The 27,881-nt window shown below is 40.1% G+C and overlaps 1 protein-coding gene across 1 annotated transcript; it reads left to right on the forward strand.

Annotated features, from left to right (window-relative positions):
* Positions 1-1,565: 1,565 nt before the first annotated feature.
* On the forward strand, positions 1,566-27,872 carry gak (cyclin G associated kinase). The gene is made up of 29 exons (XM_058635977.1): positions 1,566-1,939; positions 8,033-8,094; positions 8,491-8,550; positions 9,191-9,305; positions 10,083-10,225; positions 10,407-10,532; positions 11,216-11,305; positions 11,854-11,989; positions 12,391-12,503; positions 14,906-14,984; positions 16,732-16,849; positions 18,906-18,955; positions 19,107-19,255; positions 19,524-19,646; positions 20,191-20,324; positions 20,450-20,644; positions 20,790-20,907; positions 21,008-21,087; positions 21,223-21,416; positions 21,917-22,078; positions 22,302-22,468; positions 22,555-22,801; positions 22,899-23,096; positions 23,187-23,324; positions 23,426-23,512; positions 24,620-24,901; positions 25,219-25,367; positions 26,221-26,397; positions 26,872-27,872. Exons 1-29 carry the CDS (start codon positions 1,798-1,800, stop codon positions 26,971-26,973), a joined length of 3,936 nt encoding a protein of 1,311 aa, XP_058491960.1. The 5' UTR covers positions 1,566-1,797; the 3' UTR covers positions 26,974-27,872.
* Positions 27,873-27,881: the final 9 nt, after the last annotated feature.

Here is a 27,881-nt window from a genome sequence, read left to right on the forward strand (position 1 = left end):
TACAAAATTCACATTTCGAAATGAGTGAGAAATAAAGTATTGAGAAATAAAAAGGAGGCAGTTATGCCACATTAACCAGTACAACTGCCATGAAACACAAAAAGATTGAACACAAGTCTGAACAGTCTCTCCTGATCACTGCTCCTTGGATTGTGTGATGTAAATCTTTGTGTATGACATTTTAGGAGAAATGTGCTGCATGTGTGATTAATGAATGAATCTGAATCATGTGTTATGATTCGGTGACTGCCATACAACAAACACAAAGAGATTTGTTGTTTTTCCACTTTTCACTACATGTCTTGGTCTCTGGTAAAGTAAATACATTTGTTTGTCTTTACTTGAGTCAACATGAGGACTAAACGTGATCAATACCCTGATTTACAGCAGTGGCGGTCCACCATTCATGTCGAACAGTCAATGTAAATGTTGCTTTTCTCTCATTTGTATCAGGGTGATATCTGCAAATGTCACATGAATCTGAGAGGAGGCCAAAACCCAAATGGGAATAAAAGTAAAATAAGTAACTGACATCTGATGATAACTGAAAAGCAACAGATCTGAAATCCTGGCTACAGACATCAAACAAGAACCACAGATGTAAATGCACATTATAAGATGAGCAGAAGACGGTGTTTAAGGCTCCTTAAAGTTCCATATTTAGTTTCAAGATTGACTGGTGTACAAAAGCCTTTTTCAGGACATGGTCAGGGTCAGCGGCAATGTTCTTAGTCATACTCCACATAGCAGCAGATTTTAATTTGATGGAGCAGTTTTCATTTCACGTCAACAGGCAGACCTTTGTTCCATGTGGTATTAGGATGCTCATTACTACAGCGTATATCAAAATGGAATGAAAATAATACATGTATCAAAACCACCATCATGGGTTTCATCAAGTTTTGATTGAAACGTTGATCATGCCTGGAGAATTATTCATTATTGGTAAATAGTCTTATATTCTTATTACAAAATCAAGGTAAGGTAATGTTGTGCTGCAGGTTGCATTTCTATACATGGATCCAAACTCTTTCTTTTTAGTGCAGAATCTGTCATGGAGAAAAAGGTCATTTAAGAGAAGGAACTGATTTTTTTTAATGTATAAAAACATGAACACATTGACAGTTGAGACCTCTAATTAGTCAAATGAAGTGCACAAAAGACATAATGACTCATATATTCTTCTAAATATTGTATGTGCAACTGCTGGCCACATATGGTCCAGTAGATGGCGCACTATTACAGGAATAAGAATTATCAATTTACGTGCAATATGCTGAAGATAAGACTTTTTGTATCAGGGTTAATGTTATCCTCTGCAATGCGTTCAAAATAAATTAATAAAATAAATAAGATTGAGGTATTATATAACCAAGAATATAATGCACGTGTGCATATAAGTGGATATAAAAGTCCATCCAGGTAACTTCAAAATAACATAAAGTAAAACAACAATTGTTTAGTCAAATAAAGTGTCATATTACAAATAAACAGAACGTTAGCACATGAAAAGACAGTGTTTTTTTTCGACATCACATGACTGAGTCGTGCCTTTGCGTCATCGTCCTTCACGGAAGTCAGCAGCTCTGAGGCTGATGATGATGGCGGCCTCGTCAGCCTAGCATCAGGAAGAGGATGTTTGCCTCCCGTGAAGGAATAATATCACCTGATGTGAAGAGTTTATAACAGAGTCAACTATCGTACACATTTTCTGTCGAGCTCACTGGGCTTTAGAAGGCCCATTCCCTCGCCTGGAGCCAGCTTTTGCGACTTTGAAGCCGGGTGCTGCTGGTTAAGATGTCCCTGTTCCAGTCGGCACTGGATTTCCTAGCCGGGCCCGGCTCGTCCGGAGGGGCCGGCCGGGACCAGAATGACTTCGTCGGACAAGTGGTGGAGCTCGGCGACATGAAACTGAGAATCAAGAGGGTGATCGCGGAAGGTGAGATGGTGAAACTGCGAGAAATGTCTGTAACGTCTTGCGCGGCTAGCCTTGCTAGCTAACAGGCGGGCACAAGTGACAACCCTGGGTTGGTTTATCAGTGAGGGTTAACAAGTGCGGCGCTCCGAGTCACCAAGTAAACACTGTTGATTGTTGTTGGTTTTTATATATTTATTTTTTAAATGGCTGGTTGTTTTTATAATAAACACCAGACTGTGGTGAGTGAAAAGTAATGCACTGACAATTAGAACCTTTAGCTTTTCTGGTACGGTAGCATATGTCGTTGAGCTTTAAAGGTGTTAATGTAAGGCTGCATTTTACTTGTCTGCTAACTCCCAACCTGTTATCACCTAAAACCTTATCACAAACGATCACCATAGCAGGGAAATATGGGTAACTGAAGTAGAAACGCTTCATAATAATATAATATGATTCATATGATAATATGAATAAACTGTCAGTAATGACAGTGTCACGACTTCAGTGATTGGTAGAGTTCAAGACTATGTGGAAGAATGAAGGGCTGTGAATTGGCAGGAATCTGCTACATATCTCAATCCAGGGGGGATAATGTGATATTAGGGGTGGGAATCAGGGGGTACCTCACAAAAGCAATACATGGTCCACGATACCAATAATATCACGATACAACGATTCTGGTATACTCAATATATTTCAAGACAATCATAAAATGATACGTCACAATATCCGTCTAAATGAAAAAAACAAAACGTCTGTGATAAGTATTCACAACATAGAGAACAAAGTGGATAAAGTCTATGTATTGAACACTGATGGGGCATCTCTCAACGTAGCTTTCTCCACCATTATCCCACTGTAACTTCCACCCAAGTTTTTCCCCAAGTAGTGATGCCCGGCGAGTGAAACTAGCAGGGACTGTTTACTTTAGAGAATCTCAATTTATTAATCAAATGTAGGACAATGATATATCACCACATTGATATTTTTGACCCATCCCTATTATTTACATAACATAAACATACAGTTTCTTTGTCTAGTAAAAGGTGTGGAAGGAGGAGAATATTTCAATGTTTATACTTAAAAAGAACAAATACACTCTCCATTTTCTTCTACCGCTTTATCCTCCACATGAGGGTTGTGGGGGCGCTGGTGCTAATCCCAGCTGACATACGGGCGAAAGGCAGGGTACACCCTGGACAGGTCACCAGTCCATCACAAGATCAACCATTCACACCTACAGTCAATTTAGATTTTAGTCAATTTAGTCCAATTTCTATACTCCAACGTTTGTGTACCTACTGAAGTGTCTTCTGCTGCCACATCTCTTCCAAGGGTTAGTGAGTTGTACATTCATAGACGGTCTTCTGCATACCTTTGTTGTAACAAATGGTTATTACTGTTGTCATTGTATCCTTTTAAACCAATCTGGTCATTTGTTTCTGACCCCTGGACCAATCTCTATAAACCCTAGAGATGATGTTGTCTTTTTTTTTTTATGTGACAGTGCCAGCATTCATCCTCCTCCTTATTTTACTTTGTCAACATGTTAATGCCTACTTGGGATCAGAATGAGAATAGTAGTGTGTTCTGATGTGTGAGTGTGTGTATTTGTTTGAGCGTGACTCTGGTTGCTGTACATGTGTAGTCTCACAGGTCAGGTTTCTTCTGATTCTTGCCCTCATTGCAAACCTGGTAAATCAATCCCACTGGACTATCACATGTTATGTAGTTAGGTACTTCCTTGATGTAGTGGCTGGCTGGTGGAGTGAATGTTTGTATGTCCATTCATAAATATTGGTTAAATCAGATGATCAGCAAGTTGTGGTGAAATCTGAGGTTTAACATTATAAGAAGTATTTCCTTCCGTGTCATCAGTTTTCAGCATGGTCTGACTGGTAGGTCAGAGTTGACCTCGTCTATGGCTTGGTCTTTGTGGCTCACTAAACAAAGCTGTTTTCACTTTTTATTCATCATCATTGAAGTTCTACATCATAAAATGAGAGAAAAATTTAACTAATACAAGGTTGTTTTTTTTTTTTAAATAAGGACATTGTCGCTAAAGTTGATGTTACCTCATTGTTGATTTATGTTTTTGTTGAGGAACCACATTGACATATAAGTTTCTCTATTTGTCAATTTATAATATTGCTTTAAAAAAATGCTGACGCGTCTTGATGAATGTTATTTGGACAGTAGAGCTTGAGAAGCAGAAGGTTACTGTTTGTTTTAGGGCGACGGGATATTGGACTTTTGGCCCATATCCCATATGCCGATATATCGGGAGTTCTTGGGGCCAATACCTGATGCAGATTAGGGCTGTCACTTTTTAAGGGAAATTCAATATTATTCCTAATGTGGGATGTAAATGTTCGGACTGTGATTACGTGCTCAAAATGCAGGCTGCCTTAATAAGGTTTCTTACCATATCATATGACCGTGTCAGCCGCAGCAGCAACAACTTTTTAGAGATGGAAGCTTACAGTACATGAGGGAGACTCCTCTGTCTGCAGATGGCACTCCCCGCTTTGGTGAAGAGACACAACATCCACTGAATACTAATAATCTAACCTAATACTCTCTGTAAACTGCCTCATTAATATCTGCGCGTGTGTGTATTTATATATTTCAAATGGTTAAAACCTGTTTCAGACAGTGTCTTTTTCTGTCTTCCTCTCTGTCAATCATACACACACACTATTCAATATACTAAGAGTGGAGACTTCTATACAATCCGACTTGTTAAGTATCATTTTGTTCATGTCATGAGTATTTAAATATATGGCATGGAATCCTACACCCAATCACATCCAGGAGTGGACACATATGCCAGGTTTGAACGGTCCTACTTGGTATAATCTGGCCCTGATCGGCTGACTGAGGACAGATGTTAATACCAGGTTTGACTGGGGTCAAAGTGCAATTTGTGAACCTCAGATCATTTTACACCAAACTTTTGCCTTTGTCCCCCCCAGTCCAGTGATTTGAAAGGCATCTTTGTTGTATTCCCTTACAATGGTTGGCTGTAACTAGATGGTTGCATTGTTTTCACAGCTATGAATAGTTTTTCTGTCAGTTGTACCTGCCCCATGGGAAAACTGGCAGTAGAGAATTTTGCAGCTTAACTGAATCTGGGCTCTGTTGCTGAAAGAAGCACAATTCGTCACACAAGCAGTAGTTGTCATCATCCTGGTTGAACTGAGCCAAGTTTCACAACTGTACACTCTGTCCTTTTCAAGTTAGTGAGGGATCTTTTATTTGGCTGTCTTTAGTGAAACGATAGAGAGTTCTCTGTATTCACAACTAACCTGCACAAGCAGTCCTTAAATTTATATCCCTGTAATTAACAAATACAAGCATGAAATCACACCTTAACCATGTTTAAAGAGTTGTTTTACCCTCATGTTTTTGTATTTCTATTGTTATGGTAATGTAAGCTATTTGGAGCAAAGAAACCTGAGCTTTTCAGCTTTCATTCCCTCCCTGTTATAGCAAGAAACAGAAACCGATACAAAAAAGTGGTCCCCACAGGGACAGGTGTGCACTCTCGAACCAAAGGCAAAGAAATAATATGTTGAATTCATAAACTGGCTTTGTTATTAATTTCTAGTCGGATATTAATTCCAGTTTGGGCGTGTGCAAAAGTTCCAGGACACCACCAGTTCTGTTGTTTTGGATTGGAACAATGTGACTGAAAGTTGAGTTTATTTGGTTTCTACTTCAGGTTAAGAGAGCCAGGGTAGTACTGTTGTTCAAGTGTAAGGGTAGATCACGCTAAATGCTTGACACAGCTTCGACTTCTCCCTTTCTTGGGGTCACCACAGCGAGTTGATCACCTGCTTTTTGTGATCCACATATTTGATTGGGCAGGATTTTTTTTTTTTACCCCAGATGCCCATCCTGACACAACCCTCCCATTTATCCGGGCTTTGAACCAGCACTAGTACGCTGGATGTTGGGTCAGTTTAGAGTCAGTTTAACCTAATCCATGGGGAGCAATGGGGGTTGGGTATCTTGCCTAGAGGTACCCAGCTCAGGGGGTGGCCCTGACCTGTTGGGATTCAAACCGGCAACCTTCCAGTTATGAGCCAAGTTCCCCTTCCACTAGGCCACAGGCTGCCAACTGTATGGTCAATATAGCATCACTAAAACAACAACTCTAATGGCCTAAGACTTTTGCACAATAGTGCAAATGTGTCGCGTCTTTCGTGTTGAGCTTAGCTTTTAACTCGCAAAGTACGGCTGGTAGTTGATTTACTCATCACCATGGTAACCTGGCCCTGTGTGGCTTGCTGCACTTAACATTTTACTTGTGAACACAAACACAGACTTAACCTGCCCCATCAGCAATTGCTTAACAGCATGGACCAAAGGTTTAGAAAGTAAGTTTGTGGCAAAAACATTGAGCTTGTGGTTTTAGCTTGGTAGTTAGTAGTTTAGGGGGTAAAGTTGTTGAATATTGAAACCTCTTTTTTTTCTTTCTTTTTTTTATGTTTCTTAAGTGTCAGTATTTTCTGGTTTCTTTGCTCCATATTACAATCACTGGATTCATTTTTTTTGTTTGTGGACAAAACAAGACATTTGAGAACATCATCATTTCAAGGTTTGGGAAATGCTGGTCAACATTTTCTGAGATTTTACGGACCAAAAATAATCAACAGTTTAATTGATGATGAAAATAATCATTAGTTGCAGTCCGAGAAACCTGATTCCACCAGTCCACATGCTAGACACTTGCTGAAAATGGAGTGTGTTTAGTTCTGCATTAATGTATGTGCAAATGGCAAAACTGTACTGTAGAGTGATCATCAGTACTAGAGATGAAATAATGTTATTTTACTATTTCGCCACCGTGTTGCTGTATTTGCTTGTAAGGCTTGTTTGATTGGCTGTCCTGTAGAAATAGATTCCTTCAATGGTTTCCTTCAGGGGTGTACGTTTAGATTTGTTTTGTCTAACACAAGAAAAAGTACCAATGGCCAATGTAATGTTTTTACACAGGGATTATGTTTATGTGTTTAGTCGGCAGCATAAACAGTGATTTAACTCCTGATTTCACTTATCATGTCGCTTTTAGTCCGCAGAAGACTGTCAAATAGAGCTGGGATTTATGGCTCTTTGAAGGGAGCCGGATCCTGAGGAGCCGTTCCTTTCACTATTTTGGATCTTTGTTTAAAATGTGTCATGTGTAAATGAAGCTCTTTTGACTTGTTAATCATGCAACACCTTTTTATTTGTGGCACAATTAAAAACTAAGCAGTCTACAACGATCTTCAATGCAAAACTATACTAAACTAAAAATATATTATATGGATAAACTTTTACAAAACAAGTTTCAAATATAACCCTGCACAGGACCCCTGAACTGTCCTTGGTAACATTAGTGCAAATTTTAGTAAACAATATTTGAGACAGATTATTTTTGGCATATGATACATTTTGCTTTGCCGTTCTTTTCATCCGAAAAAGTGCATCCCAATGCTGCTGCACTTCCTTTGGCTCATAGCTGCAGTCTGTGCGTGAAATTTGCATATCAAATTAGCACCCCACATGCACTCTGCTGCACTCCTCCCCTTGTTGTACATGATCTCCGTCTCTGTGGAGTAGCAGGAGGTGCGCATGCTGTGTGCGTGACAGCGATTTAAAAACAAACAAACAAAAGAGCCGCTCAATAGATTCGGTTCGTTTGTGAACGTCACAAATCTACTGTCAAAACATTTTCGTTCATGAGCTTTTACGGACATCAGCATAACTTTGCTTTCTTCAGCCATGTCCAATGAGGTTTACTTAGTCATTGAACATGGCTTATATGATTGTCAAAATTCTTATTGTTTGTCTGACGATAAACCTGTCATAATGAGCGTTGAGCATCCCCTAAAAATATGCAGTTTTACAGTAAAACACTTACTTGTGTTTGTGTCTTTTATTGTTAAGAAAATGAAAAGTCATTTTATTATAGCTGTCTGTAGTTATGTTGGGGATAACTGTACATCAGACCCTGTTACACGTGTTATCACATGTTATTTTATAAGCATGTGTATACGTACATGTTTTTGTGTTGAGGTACACAAACAATTACAACAAATTGCATTCTCTCTATTTTTCTCTTCTTAGGTGGATTTGCTTTTGTGTATGAAGCTCAGGACATGAGCAGTGGTAAAGACTATGCTCTCAAGGTAAGATGAGGACACACACACACACACAACGTCATGATGAACTGAATCAGGAACATTAGCTCTCCACATCGATACAAAAGGTGTACATTGGCAAGCACATCCCACTTAATTAACCCTGGTTGCTGGGCAACAAAACAACAAAACAAGGAAATGTCCGCACAGCCGTAATTACTCCTAGGAAAAAACTTTTTATCACCGACCAGGTGATGTTTTGGGCCCAAGAAAGGCAAATATCAACAGTCAGTAAGTTGAATGCAATAGACACTGTCCACAGGTATTTGGGCAATATTACTTTGACACAGTGACACACTTTACACCACAGTGAATTTAAAGCAAAGCCATCAAAGTTTAAGCTTTAGGTTCAATTCCGTGTGTGTGTGTGTGTGTGTGTTTCAGAGGCTGCTGTCCAACGAAGAGGAGAAGAACAAGGAAATCATACAGGAAGTCTGCTTCATGGTATCCATTATCATTTTCGGACAATGATGAAAAGACACTTTGTCTTCTTAAAATCTTATTTGAGCGTTTCTTGTTTGATTATGAAGCCACAGGGTGACATTAAGTTAAACATTAATATGCTGTGACGCATTCAGGTTGCTTCATGTAGCTTCATGGTAGAATCATTTTATTACTACTGTTTATTATCAACACCACAAAATCCCACAGCATTAAACTCAAGAACTAATAGATATTTACAGTGTTAAAGGAATACTTCACAGATTTGCATTTAGCTTTGTATTACTAGAATAGGGGTAGTATTTTTGAAATACTTGAAAAATCCTCAATATCTTCATTCTTTTCTTTGTTACGTGCCCACCTGTGACTCTTGTTCTGTTAGCGTAACTGTTAGCAAAGATGGTGGACACTGTTTACATTCTGGGAATGAGGTCCCGCCCCCCTACGAGTGGGTCTAAAAAGTGCGGAATTAGTGTTGCAGTTTCAAGCCTCGGACCAAGTGTGGAAATTATACAGCTCTGTCATTAAAGGTTTATGAGGCACAATATAAGATGCGTCATGACAAAATGCCTGACTGACCTGGGAACTAGTCTTACGAGTGGTACTGCTATCCTGTATGTTCCTTGACCTGTTGACTCCACAGAAAAAACTGTCTGGTCATCCCAACATGGTTCAGTTCTGCTCTGCTGCCTCCATCAGCAAAGAGGAGTCTGACACTGGACAGGCCGAGTTCCTGATCCTCACTGAACTGTGTAAAGGTACATACACACACACGCAGACACACACGCAGACACACGCACACACACGCAGACACACTCGGTACGTTTCTATGCAAGTTTACACTGCCCCAGGCCTGTGTACAAGCACTAGTGGGGAATCAATTTGTTGAATGACGTCTGCTTCTGCATCACTTGGGGATGAAACGCTTCAGCTTCTTCATTTTCGAATTAACATTGTACTGTCTTAAAAAAACAACATTTTTGAGCTTATAAAGACTGCAGTGATGCAAGTCTGACTCGTCAGTCCCGTTTCCTATTTTCTTTAACTGAAAAGCATTTGTGATGAAACGGCTTCCTGTCTGCGTCCTTTCCACTTCCTGTTCAACATCCTGTCTGTTCGTTTTCATTCAGCATTTTTTTTTTCATGCTTAAAAAGCAAAAATCACTTTACTGCCACCCTGAAAAAATATCAAAACATAACCAATTTTAAATTCTCTATGCCCTCAAATTTAACAGTCACAGCTTGGGTGAGAAATAATTCCTCAAAAAAACCTTTTAACTGGAAATAAATGCCTTAAACCTAATGCATTAAACGTTCACTAATAATATGAAGTTACATTGATTAGATTTTTATTAATTTTTTGCACAACACAAGGGTTCCCCTTTTATCTGTCTTATAGCGACTTCTACAAATCCATCAGACATCCGAGTCTGTGTTAATAATCTGGTTACACATGGGTGTTATTTTCACTTTCACAATTTCAGTCTCGTGGCTTTTCATTGATTTATTTTGATTCATTTTATCTTCTCCCTCAGGTCAGCTGGTGGACTTTATAAAGCGGGTCGAGCAGAGGGCTCCCCTGTCATGTGACACTGTACTGAAAGTCCTCTACCAGGCGTGTCGTGCCGTGCAGCACATGCACAAACAGAAACCTCCAGTCATACACAGAGACCTCAAGGTTAGTCTGTCCTGGATACTTAAGAGTGTGTATAAACAGCCTAAAACTTCCATAATACACAGTATTTGTGAATCATTTCTTTAACTGAAACACCCAAGCATGATTGTGTTTTCTATCATACAGATAAACGGTGAGATTAAAAGCACGTCATTTGATGATGCATTGTTTTGATGTATTGCAGATTGAGAACCTCTTGATTAGTAACCAGGGCACCATCAAGCTCTGCGACTTTGGCAGCGCCACCATAGTGTCACATTACCCCGACTACAGCTGGACAGCACAGAAGAGATCCATGGTGGAGGATGAGGTGCGCACACTATTAAACTCAGACCAACTACAAAACACAGCTTCTTATTTTTTTATTCATGTTTTTTTACATTAGACTTTATGAAATATCTATCTATCTATCTATCTATCTATCTATACATCTATACATCCATCTATCTATACATCTATACATCTATCTATACATCTATCCATATCTCCATATCTCCATATCTCTATTATGTATCTGATGTGGATTGTAAACAAACATTTTAATATCAAAGAAAATGTCCACATCATCGTGTTTTCTGTAAGTTAACAATGAGAGTCAGTTCTTCATCTGAGGGGAAAAACATGTCTGACAGTGTGAGATATTGGACAGGAACCAGAAATCTTAAATCAAATTAACAGCTGGAGATCCTGGAAGGTCTGATCAATCAGGTTAATTATATTGATACTACAGCCACACACAGAAGCGTTACCGCTGATGACCTCATGATGAAGGGCCCCAGAGATCTCAATTTAATATCCATCAGGCAACTGCTGGACAGCTGTTTGAGAAACTAATGGAACTGTTTAGATATCTATGTAGGAATATGGAATACTTTGCCTTTTATGTTATATTATTAGAATGCTTTAGAAAGATTATTTTCTTCAATTATTGCCATTGTTAATTGAAAGTGGTCCAAAAGCTTTGCTAATTTGTTTGTCTTTGTTTGCTTGTAGATCACAAGGAACACAACTCCAGCATATAGAACACCAGAGATGATCGATCTCTACTCCAACTTTCCGATCAATGAGAAACAGGACATCTGGGTTGGAGCCTTTACTTTTGTTACTTTTATTCACTAAAGTGAAAAAATAGTGCTGATCCTGAACCAGTTTGGTTAGAGGTCAAACATGTTCGAGGAGAGTAAACCCTCCTTGTCTATAAGTGGAGATAATTAAAGATCAAATAAGAACAACGCAATAAAACAATGATTATCACACTATCATTTTCTTTCATGCAACATTGATCAATAGAGTTCATTATTTTATTTATGGTGTATTTACTGCAGGAAATTTATCAGCACTGATTGATTCGGTTGATTGATGTTGATAACCTCTTGGCAATATTGCCCTGGTCTAGAAACAACATCACATTCTTGGTAACGAGTTTAGATCTAGTTCTTTTATCGAAAATAATAACAACAACATATCACACCAGACACCCATAACAAAAGCGCAAGGACTTTTATAAAAATGTTTTAGACCGGTTAAGCTAGTTTTCTGTCAATAAGAGACGCGTAAACAATTGAACCTGTTTTTGAAAGGTGACTCAAGACGTTATTTATAGGCTGCTTTATTTCTTCTTGTCCACGTAGGCCCTGGGATGTATCCTCTACCTGTTGTGTTTTAAGCAGCATCCCTTCGAAGAGGGGGCCAAGCTGCAAATTGTCAATGGGAAATACTCCATTCCTCAGAACGACGTCAAGTACACGGTGTATCACGACCTCATACGTACGTACAACCCCGCCCCTCTGTTCATTCATGTTGAGCCATTTATCTATCAGTCTTGTCGCCACAAGCCGAATATACTTTTCTACTTTTTTTTGTCTATTGTTGTTCGGCAATGCTCACAGTATAATCTCATTGATAAAGAACTAAAGTTCTACATAAGCTTAATAAAATGTGAGTGGAATCTGTCCATTTCCAGGTGTGACAAATATAAACATTAATAAAAAAGGAATAACACTTCTATTATGATTTGTTCACTGTGACTGGTACCGGATGTGTGTGACTAATAGAAATAGTTGTATATTTTAATTGGTACTGATTGTAAGCATTGTCTTATCATATTTTAATGTTTTCCATAAAATTGTCTTGCTCCCTTGCTTCCTTCCTTCCTTTCTCCTCACAAGGTTCCATGTTGAAGGTCAACCCAGAGGAGCGTCTGTCGATCACAGAGTTGGTCAACCAGCTCCAGGAGATAGCAGCAGCACGCAACGTCAACCCCAAGTCTCCCATTACAGAGGTAGGCGTGTGCAGCACTATATACAGAGCTATTATAAGAGACATCTCCGCTGCATTTATATGACCGTCTCCCTGAATATGGCAAAAACATACACATTTGATAAAATATCAGCTCTTTAAACTCGGGGTCTGTATGTTTTTTTTTACAATTTTAGACGACAGCAGGTTCAATAAGAGTGAAGTACCAGACACCTTGATTACAACTTTCTCTCCTATAATGAAATTACCTTAATTTAACATAACTGAATAAGAGTTGAATTATGAGGATGTGGCGTTTGAGTTTGTGTTATTGCCATGGTCTCATTAAGATGTCGTATTAACATTCATTCTCGGTGATCCAGTCACATGTGGAAATCACTTAGTACGACTGTTCACACGTGGATGCATCTCCTGTGACCACAAGAGTTCAGATCTGGCTTCCCCTGCCCTTTATTCAAATACACACTGACGCCATGTCTGTTTGCAGTGACGAAATGATTCAACAAGTCTGAATGTACATGTGTCCACTTTGAATGTGTGTTTTTGTGTGTGTGCGTGCGAGTCACACACACACACAGAGAGAGAGAGTAGATAAAAGAAGCTTTACCGAATCCTCTACTTACTTACTGCTTTGACATAAAATAAGATTTTAACCTTAACCTTGTATTGGGCCAATTAGTGCAAAAATGACAGTGAAAGTCCTGCTGGTCAGCAGAGGAGGATTCATGGATACTCGCTCTCCCCTTCGTACAGTTTGGACACGATGTGGTCGCTCAGGACACATGTTCTCGTTTGGTCTGAAATGGATCTAAAGTGGAACTTAAATCTATTTGAAATTGACAACAAATTAAAATGTCTCTGCTTCGATGATCAATACTGAGTTTTATGAAGTATTGTAGCGTAGTTTAAGTAGATTTATGTAGTTTGAGTTCAGTTGGCTGACTGATGCACATCCTCAGTGTCTGCGACTTCACAGCTTCTTCAGTTGTGTGTGTAACCACACATGCACACTGGTATGCTCTCAAATTGCTGATGTGGTTACACACTTGCAGACATGCACTCGGTGGCCGGTACAAAGGAGTCTGTATTCTCTGCTCCCAGCTGGCATCGTGGTCCTAATGGGTCCAAAGAAGCAGCGAGACAGAGAGGTGGGAAATGTGTGAAGTGATGGCAACACTTCATTCGTGCATCAGTCTTCAGAGTCATAGTCACTTGCAGTGTTTATATGACATTTGAAATACACAAAGTATTGTTTTAGTCCGAGTAACACCGCACTAAATTGAATCCATCAGAGTCAGTATAAGACGCCCAGATTGTGCGATTTGGAGTCGATCTACTTCTGCATGTACACCTTCACTTGGACTAGAGTTGGACTCAAGCTGGCCTGGCCACTCTGGTCATGCACCACAGTTCACCCCACCCCCGCTAATACCCAGAAATGATAGAACAAGCCTGTACACGGAGAAATAAAACAACCGTGGCAAAAGCATGGCAAATTCATTAACCACCTGCAGCACAGAGAACCTGTGGATGACTTAGCCACAGCTTTTTAATGATTTTATGACCCTGGTTCCTCCTGGTATACTCCACCACAGTAACCCTAACATAAAAAAATGTTGATGTGCAACAACTTTCTGGTCTGAAATATGTGCCTGAATCCTGTATGAAAGAGTCAGTGTGATGTCAGTTTCTCAGAATACTTTTTTCTGCTTCGGAGCAAATTAGTCAGTAGAGGCACAGAGCTCCTCTACATCTCAGCCAGTGTCTCACCAAACAGAATTCAGATAAGGCTGCTAACTGTGTGGAGCACGGAGGCAGATTTGCCAATTGCTGATCTGATTAAGATTAAAAAAAGGGGTGTTTCACTGCTGGACATAAGAAGATTAGAAGCCTTCGTCTCCTCCCGCGCTCTCTGTTGCTTTCCGGCACTGACATATGGAGGAGCAGACTGTGGGCTGGAACAAAGAGGAAGAGATTGGCAATCTTCTGTCAAAGATGTGTAATACTGACAGGGGAATACGGTAGATGCATCAGAGAGGAAGAGAGACACAGAGACTGATTTGAATGATTTCATGATGTCTTTACTTCTTTTTTCTTTTTTTTGAACTGGTGAATTTAGACTAAAAGACAGAAACGAGACCTGTTGCTGGACTCTTGGAATTGTTCCTCTGTTTGTGGACCCTTATTTTTTACCAAGCACAGTTTTTATTCTTTACCGGGACGTTGAGGTGGTAATTTGGTCATTTGAATAAAGAAAGAAGCTGTTTTTGATCTTTTCTCACGCTCCTCCTCGTTGAAAGACACACATTAGGTTATTGCTTCAGTTTGTGTATAGTTTTAACTTTGTTGGCCTACTTTGTTGTCACAATGCTAAGTGCATACTACTGTTGGCGTCCGATGTATGACGGCTATGAATGTCTGCAGCTGCTGGAACAGAATGGAGGTTTTGGTAACAATGGAGCACAGCCGCCGATGCAGATCCACAATATCCACAACAATGCAGGTAAGGATGAACGTTATCTGTGTTTGAGTGACAATGCAATGCTTGCTTTTTTTTTTTTTTGTAGGAAATTGTAGTCTTGTGTGTCTTTTGCATCTCTTTGGTGAACTAAACCTTGGGACAACAGAGATTGGTGACATTCATCCTGTTTAGTAAAATTTAACAACTCCTATAACCTTAACCTTTAAACATTGTCTTCTAGCCTAAATTTGTTTTTGCTGCATTCAAACAACATTAAATGAATGAATTTTACAGAGTGTTCAAGTGGAGCAAATCAACTTATTTTCAGTTGGTCAGGAACCCTGTGACACTACCAACTTTATTGTCGCAAGTCAATTCATTTCTGCGTTGTCATTATGGCAGACTCTGTGTGTCATCAGTGGTGTTGTGTGCAGAATAAGTAACATTTGAATAAATATCATAAAATAGACACCCTGAAATATTAGGTTAAAATAAAAAGCAATGCAAGTTGGAAAATAGCCCTGAGATGAAAGTGGCAGTATGTGTAAATTCAGTTTCACTGCAAAATTGTTAATTAAGCAGCAGAGACGAATGGAAGTTTGTGGAAGAAAGCTCACCATGGCAATAAGTAATCAGGGTTGGTTGAATCCATGACCACATGACTGCTGACACACACAAAATACACATAATACTTATCCCCCTTGTACTGTATCTAGGGCCATGTGGTCCTGAGCTGTGAGTCAGTAGATCATGTGTTAGCCACTGGACAGTGGTCCAGATCAACATGTGTGTTTGATGTTGAAATTACAGACAGAGCCTTTGAGTGGATGGTTATAAAATCATGATGGAGCTACTGTATGATGGCAACACAAAATGTGATTTCCGATTTTCTTTTATCCAAATCCAACCACATTTGGAGGTGATTTAAAAATGTATTAAAATCTGATATCTGAATGCTCTACCTGGTGATATTTGATTTGAGATTGACTTTATCATCACTCTTAGTACCACTCCACATACTGCACAACCACTAATGCATGGAACAATATAGCATATATGTATACCAGTTTCCTCTATCACTGATTTTTTTCTATCACTGAAGTAAAACTGACTCTCTGCTTTTTCAGCTTCTTAAATGTGAATATTTTCAGTGTTCTTTGCTCCTTTTGACAAATGAAAAAAGTTTGTGGACGAAACAGAATATCTGAGAATATCATCATTTTCAAGCTTGGGAAACACAATCAGTATTTTCTGACATTTGAAGGACCAAATAAATACTTGAATAAACAAGAAAATAATCAACAGATTGACTGGACACTTGTTTGAAGAAAGTCCAGAGAATGTTCAGACCTATATCTCTGGACATCACCCAGAGTTCGTGTCTAAAAAAAATGAAATAAAAATGTTCTATTATTTTGGTAAGTTACATTTTATCTCTCTGTTGTATTCAAATCAGCAGAATAGACTCATTATTTCTCCATCTACGAACACAACCATACAAATACATGTACAGTCGACTGTCGTCCACTAAGAGGATTTCTGTCCTTTCACTCAACCATCTGTTGAAACGCAGAGAATGTTTGTTTCTTCCTGTGCGAGCAGCTCCAGTTCCAGTCCTGCCTGTACTTCCTGAGTCAATCAGAGTCATCATGTGCCCGTTATATCCCAGCATAAGGCTGCTCATTAGATCATTTTAATTTGAAAACATTATAAATCCTGCTTTTTTTGTTGTTTTTTTTAATTGTGTGCAAATATGTGTTTCATATTTAGATTTCTCTTCTTTTTTCAGGCATGTATGATCCTGATCAGTCAGGCAGTGGCCTGTTTGATATCTTAAAAGGAGGAACTGAGCGCTTCCTGACCAACATAAAGGACACTTCCTCCAAGGTCATCCAGTCAGTAGCCAGGTAGGATGCTCCAACGTTGTTACCATGAATGTTGTTGTTGTGTTTATTCACATAATAATGGTGTTTGGTTGCCAAAAGGGTACACTGGACATTTGGCTAAATTTCAGCTACTCTACATTCACACGAGTCCACCTGTTACTTGTTTAACATTTTACCATGTTTGTGGTCCTGTCAGGAAATGTCAGGCATCCATGAAAACATTTAACAGTTGCATAAACTCTATGTTGTGATTGTCAGTCGTCATGTTCCATCAGTTTCATCAGCTTGGAGTAGTTAATCGTTATTATTGACGTGTTAACTGTGATACAGCATTTTGCTACTGGCTGTCTGAAGTGAAATCCCCCCTTTAGTTGATTGACTTGATACAACACACCTCTTTAAGGAAGATTATTCGACTTCCTTAACATCACTTGACTTATGATGGACTATGTTAGGCCTACATATATATATACATATATCTGTCAATGTGGTTCTTCTGTAGACGGATATCATATATGATGTATTCCTACATGATTGTCTTGAAATATGTTTGATTTCAAATAACTGCTGTACGTTAGTGTTCTTTTGGGCCCTGCACGTATTGCGTTACCCTGCAATTTCCCACCCCTCCTGAGCAAAGTGTGCCCTTTACAGCCACTCTGTCCCTCTCTGTAAACTTAAATGTTTCATTTGATTTTTCTATCATCACTTTGTTCCGTTTGTTTGGTTGTTTTGTTTATTTTTTTTGTTGTTTTCTTTTCTCTGTCCCAAACCCTCATGGTCCCAATATGTGTCCATCACCTAGCAACCCCAGGTAAATATGGGCCAGTGGAGTGCATCGACTCCGGCGTTGCTCTGTGTGTTCCTTTGAAAAAAACTAGTCTGCGCATTAATTGTGCTGTGTCCGTCATCACAGCTTGCTGATTCTAACATCACACTTTCAGTCATCGATGTGGATGAATGGAAAGTGCAAAAATATTTCTTAGCTACAGCAGGCCGCCTCTGCCCTGTCCTGAATGAATGAGTGACTGGATGAATGCTTGCTAAATCACCATTTCAGCAACATCTGTGTGTGCTATTAACACAATGCAGTTATGAGTGAGTGTAATCTGCATGTAACTCAATGTAGTACAATTTTTACTATAGCGTACAGAAGGAATCACTCTGCATTGTTGTTTTCTTGCTGCCATCATTGTTCCAATTTGATTTATTTGCTGCAAGATTTCCAATTTCTCTTAAAATGAACTGGTGATACTTAAGATGACAGAGCTGTTCTTCTAGTAGTTTTCTCATGAGACATCATGCATATGCATGTTTAAAGAAGAGAGGAAACATTGAACTGTGGACCGTCTTAGTTAGACTACGCAGACTAGGTGTTATACTGTAGGTATCTGTCCTGAAAGAGTTGATCACATCTCACAGTTTGTCTGTTAACACCTGGCATTTAAATGAGTCCTGGATGTGTCGACACTATCCTGCCCTATGTGCAAATAGGCTGCTCGATTTGAACAGATGATGTTGTTTTTAAGACAGAATCACGTAACCGATGTGTTTGCTGTTGCTGTGTTTGTCAGAGATTTGAGACTTAAATCAGAAAGGCCACAAATCAGTCAGGCGCGTAGGCAAATCACGTAGGCTGAGGAGAAGGAGGTCTTTATTACAACACATTTGCGCTAACACACATGAAAGAAACATGTGTGTCAGAACTTCTTCACGTGGTTTGAGTGGTAGAATCTGAAGATGCATACAGGAAGCATTTGGGTGTGTTCACACCTGACCTTAGAAGCACTGTGCACTTGAATAGACTGCTCAGGATGGATGTTAACTGCAGGTTACAGGGTCTTGGACAAAATGTATATTTTTTCTGAGGGGCAGCCTTGGACTTAACTGTTGGAACTTGTGTGGTCTGTGTTCATTCATTCACCCATGATCCTGAACAGCTGTGTTAGTGCAGGATCTTAGATCTTAGTCCAACTGATCGATTTCCCTTATTACTAGTATTGATTTGTGTTTTTGTCGTCGCTGCTATGTTGTGTACCTCCATCTTTCAAAGGTGCACCTTTACTTTCTCTTACAGCTATGCCAAAGGTGACCTGGATATTTCATACATCACGTCTAGAATAGCAGGTAGGCAGAAAACCCTCCGTAAAATGCACTTAACACTTCACTGTATTGTTGTGTTGTTATTATTGTATGTGACATAAAATATAACCATTTGAGGGGGGGGGGGAAACCCATTTGGTGTAATTCTTATATATTCTTCTGTTTGTGTCTGTAGTCATGTCCTTCCCAGCAGAGGGGGTGGAGTCTGCGATAAAGAACAACATTGAGGATGTCCGTCTTTTCCTGGATTCTCGTCATGCTGGTCACTATGCGGTTTACAACCTCTCCAAACGATCATACCGGCCGTCGCGATTCCACAATAGGGTATGAAGTTGAAGATTTTGAGTATGACGATTTTAGAGTTAGTTTTAGGTTATAGTTGTAACGGGCTAGAGAATGCATCATGTTTGGGAATGACTGGACACATGGTTCACTATAAATTGTCATCACCTTCAGTAGATTTGTTTCTCTATTTAGCACCAATACACAAGTTTCTTATTGCTTCAGTATTTGATATTGTCATACGTGTGTGTGCCTACATGAGATTCTTGTTGTATTCAGGTGTTTTTTTCTTTCTTTTGTGTGTGTGTAGGTTTCAGAGTGTAACTGGCAGGTGCGCCGTGCCCCCAACCTTCGCAGTCTCTACAGTGTTTGTAAAAATATGCATCTATGGCTCAAACAAGACCAGAGGAACATCTGTATAGTCCACTGTCTGGTAAGATAACCACATATGCTGTTTCTCCATCATGTCACAGTTTGGTTTGGTCCAGTATGGTATGGTTAGGAATGGTAAAGCCCTGACCCAGGGCTTGTGTTTCTGAGAACAGAGCCTTTACTTGGTAGGCGGGGTAAAGGCCATGTCTGCAAGATATGAATGGCATCGAAGGCGACAAGACAGACAACAATGGAGTGATCCAGCAGCTTTTTTTTTCCTGCTCGGTTTGCGGACATTGAAGAGAAAGTCAGCCGAAAAAAAAGGACCATTTTACTCTGGTACCCCAAAGGAAGGGTGCCAAAAAAATGTCACCTTTGGGGCTGGTTATTTTGGTACAATTCCTAATGGAAACACAAAAACATACTAACTGTACTGTGCCAAACCAAATCTTTCCACTCGATGAAAACACAGCTGAATACACCAAAGACTACATGACTGACTGTCTGGTGACGGCTGAGTTGGCTGGTCCTTAATTCATGCTCAGATGGAGAGAGACCGAGGTGATCAAACTTCTTTAATTATAACCGTCACTTTCTCTCTGTAGGATGGCAGGGCAGCATCAGCTGTGGCTGTTTGCTCCTTCCTGTGCTTCTGCCGCCTTTTCACCACAGCTGAAGCTGCTGTCTACATGTTCTCAATGAAGCGATGCCCACCTGGCATATCCCCCTCACACAAGAGGTACAACAGACATTAATGTCTCACTCTCCATCTTACCCCCGTCCTGCACCAAATACTCTGTGTTTTCCAAAAAAACTGACAATAATAGTACATTATCCTGGTCTTACTTTGTTTTATTCGTGCAGGTATATTGAGTATATGTGTGACATGATGGCAGAGGAGCCCATCATCCCACACAGCAAGCCAATAGTAATCCGCTCCATCATCATGACGCCCGTGCCGCTGTTCAACAAGCAGCGTAATGGGTGCAGGCCATTCTGCGAAGTCTATGTTGGAGACGAGAGGGTTCTCACGACATCGCAGGAGTACGACAGAATGAAGTAAGTTGCTGCACACAGAAGGACTTGAATCCTTAATTCTAAAAATATTTTGGTGAAAAAGCTAATTTTGTGTGTTCAATAATGTTGTGTTGCATTTGTACTTTATATTTTATTTTATTTTATTTTTTTGTTTACACTTTTCCAGGGATTTTAAGACTGAGGATGGAAGAGCCGAGATTCCCCTCAATGTGACAGTACAGGGAGATGTACTAGTGGTGATCTATCATGCAAGATCTACCCTGGGAGGCCGTCTGCAGGCCAAGGTATACACACTCGACTGCAAACGATTTGAGAGATGCAGCATTTCAGTGGATTTTTATCCATTGTACATCATATTTCAAATTTGATTCTGTTGTGTTTCAGATGGCATCCATGAAAATGTTTCAGATTCAGTTCCACACAGGCTTTGTACCCAGAAATGCGACAAATGTCAAGTTTAACAAGTATGTATATGGATTTGATCTATGTGAAACATTTTATACTCTTTTTTTTTTGTTTTATAGTTCTAAAAAAACAAAAGGCTCGTAATATAGTTTCCCCATTAATATATTCTTCATGTTTACCTGTTCTCCTGCCAGGTACGATTTAGATGCCTGTGACATCCAGGAGAAGTACCCCGACTTGTTTCAGATCAACTTGGACATTGAGATGGAACCCAGAGACAGACCCAGCACCAAGACGCCACCATGGGATGGCTTCCAAACCAAGGGCCTCAATCCCAAAATCCTCTTCTCCTCTCGGGATGAACAGCAGGAAATCCTCAGCAAATTTGGTAGGTGGCATTGCTTAATGATGTGTGACTATATGTGAGAATTTGTGACATCTAGTGGTGAGACTGCAGAGTACAGTGGACTTCTATGCTCTCCCCTCTCTTTACTAAGATGTTCAGGGAACTACAGTTCCTCATTCTTCCTCTTGTTGCTTAATGCATCAGGTTTATGTTGGTTTTGCCATTCTTTTTCATTTGGGTACCAAGTTAAAAACCTGAAAAATGCACATCTGTGCTGTAGAAACATGGCAGCCTCACTAAAGCAAGGTCCTTGTCTAAAGTACATATAAAAGGCATTTTGCAAGGCTATAACATCAGAATGATTTTGATTTCAAAGCGATTATACACTCACACAAACATATCTATCGGTATTGTATTGAATTTCTCACACTGGACCTTTAACAAAAGCCAAGCTCTTTACAGCATGTCTCCTTTCATCCATAGATCTCTTTCTTTTTTCATTTCTTTTTTTATTTAATTAAATATATGAACTGAACATGTAGGTAAACCGGAGCTGCCTCGTCAGCCAGGATCCTCAGCATTTTATGACTCCGAGTTGCCCCAGCCAGTTCAGACTCCAGATGGCCCCAGTGCAACAGAACCAGAATCTCCTGTGAGCACAGATACCAATGCCAACAACTTCTTCCAAACACTGGACTGGGAAGGTATTATTTTCCTGAGTATTTCCTTTCATGTTCTGATTAATACCCTCCAATCAAAGAGTGCTTGTTTATTACCTTAAATTCCCCAGATACTGTAGTGTTCAAACCATAAAAAAAATAACTTAAACCTTCAGTTTAACACTTACCACTTAGTCAATGAAAATCAAAAAGAAAGTCAAACAAAAATCAGTTATCTTAAACTTTCCAACATTTCTTGTTCGTGCAGATGTGAGTGGTCGTCAGGATGCTTCAGACAGTAATGCAGGAGGAGCCGTGAACGACCAGGGGGACATGAGTGATCAATCTGAAGGCGAGTCCTACTCTTATTCTGCCCCCAGTGCAGAGCCACTGTCACGTGACCCCAGTGAACCACTATTCGATACTGACTTTGAGGTAAGGAAAGTCGATGTAACATCATTATCATCATTGTATATTATTTTCTGTCTCTGACATATGCCTGTGTCCCTGTCTCCCTGTAGACGTCCCCTCCCGTCGCCCAGGAACCACCAATCGGTGACACAGCAGATCTCCTTGGGTTGAACTCTGAACCGGAACCTCCCTCTGTGTCCTCAACATCCTCTGCTCCTCATCAAGGCGGCCAGGGGGGACTGAAAGCTGCCTCCAGCAACAGCGACCTCCTTAACGACCTGTTTGCACCCCCTGCTGGTCAGTCCGGAGCTGGGCAGGAAGACTTGTTTTTCAGTGAGGCCACACCTGAAGCAAAATGTAAGCATCCAAGCTTTTTTTTTTTACTGATTGCATTGTTGTAAAAATCTCCCAGTGAGTTTACCTGTATTTTTATTCTTCACTGTCTGTGTTGCAGCCGTGGGTGGTAACCTGTTTGATCCGTTCGGGATGGGATCTGGCTCTGGCATTGGTTCTAGTGCGGGTTCATCTCGGCAGGCCTCTGGACCAGACCTGTTTGGAGACTTGCTGGGTTCTGATGACTCTGCCACCAGTGGGTTTAATTCAGGTCACACCAACCCCACTCCAGCTTCCAACACCAGCCTTTTCAACCTCAGTAAGTTGATCAGTCACTGCAAACCTCAGTGGCATGTAACATGGAAAAGAACCCTAATTTGTGATACTTTTGACATTTGTGTCTTGACAGATAAAGTTGGAAATGATGCACCAAAGATGACATCATCAGCCAGCCAACCAGATTTGCTGGGTGGTTGGGACAGCTGGTCAGCTGGCAACACCAAAGGCGTGAGTGCCTCATCTAAAAAACCCAAGTACCCTAACACTGGTAGGTGTAAAAAGTTTAGCAAGCTACTGAATATTTACTGAGCCTTGGCAAATTTTAAAACCCAATAATTCTAACTTTTGCGTCCTTACTCATTCCTGTAGCGGCTGGTATGTCCTCCATCTCAAAGGCCAAGTCACAGACGTTTGATCCTTTTGCCGACTTGGGAAACCTGGGCTCCACTTTGCCAGGTAAGAGTCCTGGGGTGTCTTTTGTAGAACCATGCGTAAGTATGTCTGAAAACACAGACTGTGCTTACACATACCCTTTATAAATCACAATCAACTCGTAATTCATTGAAGCTTTTGAAAGCTTTGTGCAACGCCCATAGTTGCCCATAAAGAGGCAGAAAAATGCCCCAGGTTAATATTCATTGATTCATTGATTGAAAGTGGCTGGAAAGTCATTACAAATGCAGAGTGAAGAGGAATTTGAGCAAACAATGAGAAATCGGGGTACTTGTTGCTGAAGTGGATGTGCGTAAAAATGGTGGACATGGTGTTGGCATCACTATAATGCGGGTGGGTTGTGGGTTAAGGAAAAAAGGAGAGTTAGTAGCCACCGCTTAAGTGGGTATCCACTGTCGTCTGCCGGCCAGGAGAGAAAGAGGAAGACCAGAGAGAAGGTTCATGGATGATGTGAAGGAGGACATGAAGACACTTGGTCTAACAGAAGACGACAAGGTCATCATCTAACTCCATAGATGATCAGCTGAAAGAAGATTAACAATAATGATGATAATAATAATAATTATGACAATACATTTTATTTGTATGGAATATTATCTCAACATGGTTACAAAACATTTAAAAACTCTTTTATAATCTTGTGAGCAATTATAATTGATTAAATATTACACAGTGGATCACAGCGCAGTTCGCACTCCACGGCTTAGTCCCTTAGTGTGTTAGACTGACACAGGTGGTCACACACTGCACAGTCTTTCCCCTGAAAGATCCCCAACTTGTATACTGAGACTCCAAAGCCAATTTGGTCTTGAACACATGAACAGAAAGGACATTTGTTGTACTGCTCCTTTTCTTTGTCTTCTCCCTTATCTCATTCCTGTTGGTTTTGTATTCACCTCTTACTAGTGTCTGATTGACTTTGCTGAAGTCCAACAAGAGTTCTGACGCCGTCAATTTAAGCCTCGCTAGTTGAATCTTTGAACCAATATTGTGAACTATGTTTTAGCTTTCCTCCAAAAAGAGAAAACGCTCATAAAAAAAAGCAAAAGCTTTATTTAAGAACTTGTGAATTTACTTAAACTGACCACCATTCATTCATGTCTCTTACAGTTTCATCCAGCAGCAATTTTTCAGGTCCGCCTTTCAGCTCAAAGGCTCCTTCCTCTTCTTCTTCATCCACCAACAAGCCCCAGGCCCAGCCCTGGCAGGCCGGTAGACCCACCTCAGCCCAGAGCAAACCCTGGATTTCAGGATCTGGATCTGGATCTGTTCCCAAAGTACCCTCAGCAACTCAGCTTGGAGGGACACAGCCGACCAAACCCAACTACAACCTGAACTTCACCAGTGTCATTGGTGGGAGAGAGGAGAGAGGCGTCCGTGGGCCGGGGTTTGGTAAGAAGCAGCCATTAATGTTTTCTTTTCATGAACTAAAAAAATGTCATCCAAGTCCATGGAGTTTTTTGACTTAAGGTGATCACAAACAGACAAGTGCAGCCCAAAACAAAACCTAACAATTATCACTCAAATATTACATCAATATGGTTTTCCCCTACAAATTGATTCTTGATTCTCTGTTCCTGATTTGTATTTTCCTAATGTAATTCTCTGCGACATCATTTAATAAGATTATGAAGAAATCAAAGGACAATTGTTCATTCTTCTTCTTTCCGCATCAGTTTTTCATTCGTCTCTGCCGTGTTGTAATGCAGGCCCTAAGCCGAAGGTGAAGCAGGATGATTTTGGGGACCTGCTGTCGACTCAAGGTTTCGCCTCCACGTTTGATAAGAAGGGACCCAGGACCATCGCTGAAATGAGAAGACAGGAGATCACAAAAGACATGGATCCACTTAAACTACAGGTACAAAAAAAACAAGCTAAAACTGAAAGTACATGGTAAGGACACTGAGAAATCTAAATCGATTGGGCCTTAAAATTAGCCTCATACATCTAATGAGTTTCTCATAAGGCTGTATTTTCCAGGTGTGTTAAAAACAACATGGGTCTTTTAAAAAAAAAAAAAAACACCCTGGATATTAAACTAAATCAAATGTACTTTATTGTCCCTACAGTGATTTTTTTTCTTGGGCAAAAGTGCTGCAACATACAAGACGGCAACTCATAAAAACAAAGTAATTACATGATAGAATAAATAGCAGACCTGGCCTTCTTTAAGTCCTTAATTAACCTGTAAGTGCGGTGTGCAGAATAAAGTGCTAGACCAGAAGCTGGGGTAAAATGCTTTGCTTAATGAGATGCATGTGAACCTGTTTCCTTGTTGGGTGAAATGATAGAAGTTGGGATTAACAGAGAGCTTAAGTCAGTTGGTTTTGCACTTGCTCGCTGCTTAACATCTACCTGAGGGTAACGGCTCGTATTCACTGTACAGAAGGTGTGATGGTCATTTAAGATCCTATGAGCAAGTCTGTTTACAGAGCCTTCATAGATGGACTTAAGGGCAGAATAATCTTTCTTGCCCTTCACTTTCATTGCTGCTCTACCATGCTTTCGATCTTGCACTTTACCTGGACTGAGGGCGCCGAACCATGCTGCCAGACCATATGTCATAATGCTTTGTAACACAGCAGAGTAGAATATTAACCTGTTAGCCACGCTCCCACATAAAAAGTCCACATACTCCTCAAAATCACTCATTATTTCAAACCAGTATTCACTCTCCATTTCTAAAGGTGTGTTTTTTTGTCTTGCTGCAGATACTGGACTGGATTGAGGGCAAGGAGCGAAACATCCGAGCGCTGCTGTCGACCCTGAACACGGTGCTGTGGGAGGGCGAGACCCGCTGGAAGCCTGTGGGCATGGCTGACCTGGTGACCCCCGACCAGGTGAAGAAGTACTACAGAAAGGCGGTGCTGGTCGTCCATCCAGATAAGGTACAGTGTAAACATGCGGTGTTTGTATTTAGCCAGGTCAGGAATTAAAAAAATGTAGAATATCCAAGTTTGATCAACTGCACATCATAAGCTGTCATGATTCATTAGTGACAAATTCACACAACAAAATTAAGAATGAAAAGACAACACACAAATATGTGTTGTTAAGTAACAAAGAAGGTAACAGACCATTTAATTTAATTTAATTTAATTTAATTTAATTTAATTTAATTTAATTTAATTAACTAACTATTGTGTTATCGTGGATGATGTCATTATAATCTGACCAATATGACCTGACCTATGTTATTTAGCTGATGTAAGTACACTGCTTAACAATATATACATTTGTATTTGTTTTGTTTTCTTTAGATTTTTTACATATTGTATGTAATATATGGTTGCATGATGTCCATCTTTACCATCCTTTATTAAATCATGATGAAATCATTTCTGTTGTCCCTCTTTCTGCAGGCGACAGGCCAGCCGTATGAGCATTACGCTAAAATGATCTTCATGGAATTGAATGATGCCTGGTCAGAGTTTGAGAACCAGGGATCCAAAGCACTCTTCTAAAACCCTGGTCTGGATCCCAGCTAGACCAGACCAGACCAGACTGCACTTGATTTGGCCTTACCAAACAAGGGGTTAGACTGGGCCAGATTAGACAGGACTGAGCCCACATTGGGCCTTAGTGGGAAACGAGCCTCTGAGAGGTGTCCTCTCCACCATTCCCTTCACTCCCTTCTTCTGTCTTTCCGCTCTTCTGTTTCTACAGTCAAAGGGAAAAAAAAAAGACCTTTTGCCTCACGTTTGACTGTAGTGGAAAATTCCTCACTGGGTGTTAAATCGCCAGTTACGTATTGTGAATAACTCACTGCCGACCCGTATGAGTGCCTGAGTGGTGCTGCGAAGGAGAAAGGAATGGGTGACAATCACAAAAGGCAAAAATTGGAAGGAAATTGGAAAACACAAGGAATTATGAACTTACTACGACGACTATCATCGCAGTGCTGTCCAGATAAAAGATAGAAGCAACACTATGTAACTTCTGCAGACATGCTATGACGGACGTTTGACTACAACTAAGTATTTTAACTGGCTTCAGTTCAGCATAACTTCCCTGGGCCGGATTCTAGCAGTTTGAGTCTGACTTCTCACAGTGTTTATACCCACTCACAAACTGATATTGTGGAAAGATGTTCAAAGTGGTAATGGTAGAGGCACCATTCTTATTAAGGTAAAAAAAAGGGCAGAGTTGCAGAGTGTTGCTTTAATGATTGTATATTGATGATATGAATTGTTAAGTTTGGGCTGTGGCTGGCTAAGTTTGCCTTTTGGTACTTTGTCGGTCATTTTGCTCACTGGCTCATCGAAAGAAAGTGGAAAATAGAACTTTTACAAACATGATTTTGTTTGAAGTTTTTAAGCTGAGCTGCCTCAAAAAGAAAAAAATCAAAAAAAAAAAAAGAAAAGTCAAACAT

The sequence above is a fragment of the Solea solea genome, chromosome 8 (genome assembly GCF_958295425.1).
Source record: "Solea solea chromosome 8, fSolSol10.1, whole genome shotgun sequence".
Lineage (NCBI taxonomy): Eukaryota > Metazoa > Chordata > Actinopteri > Pleuronectiformes > Soleidae > Solea > Solea solea.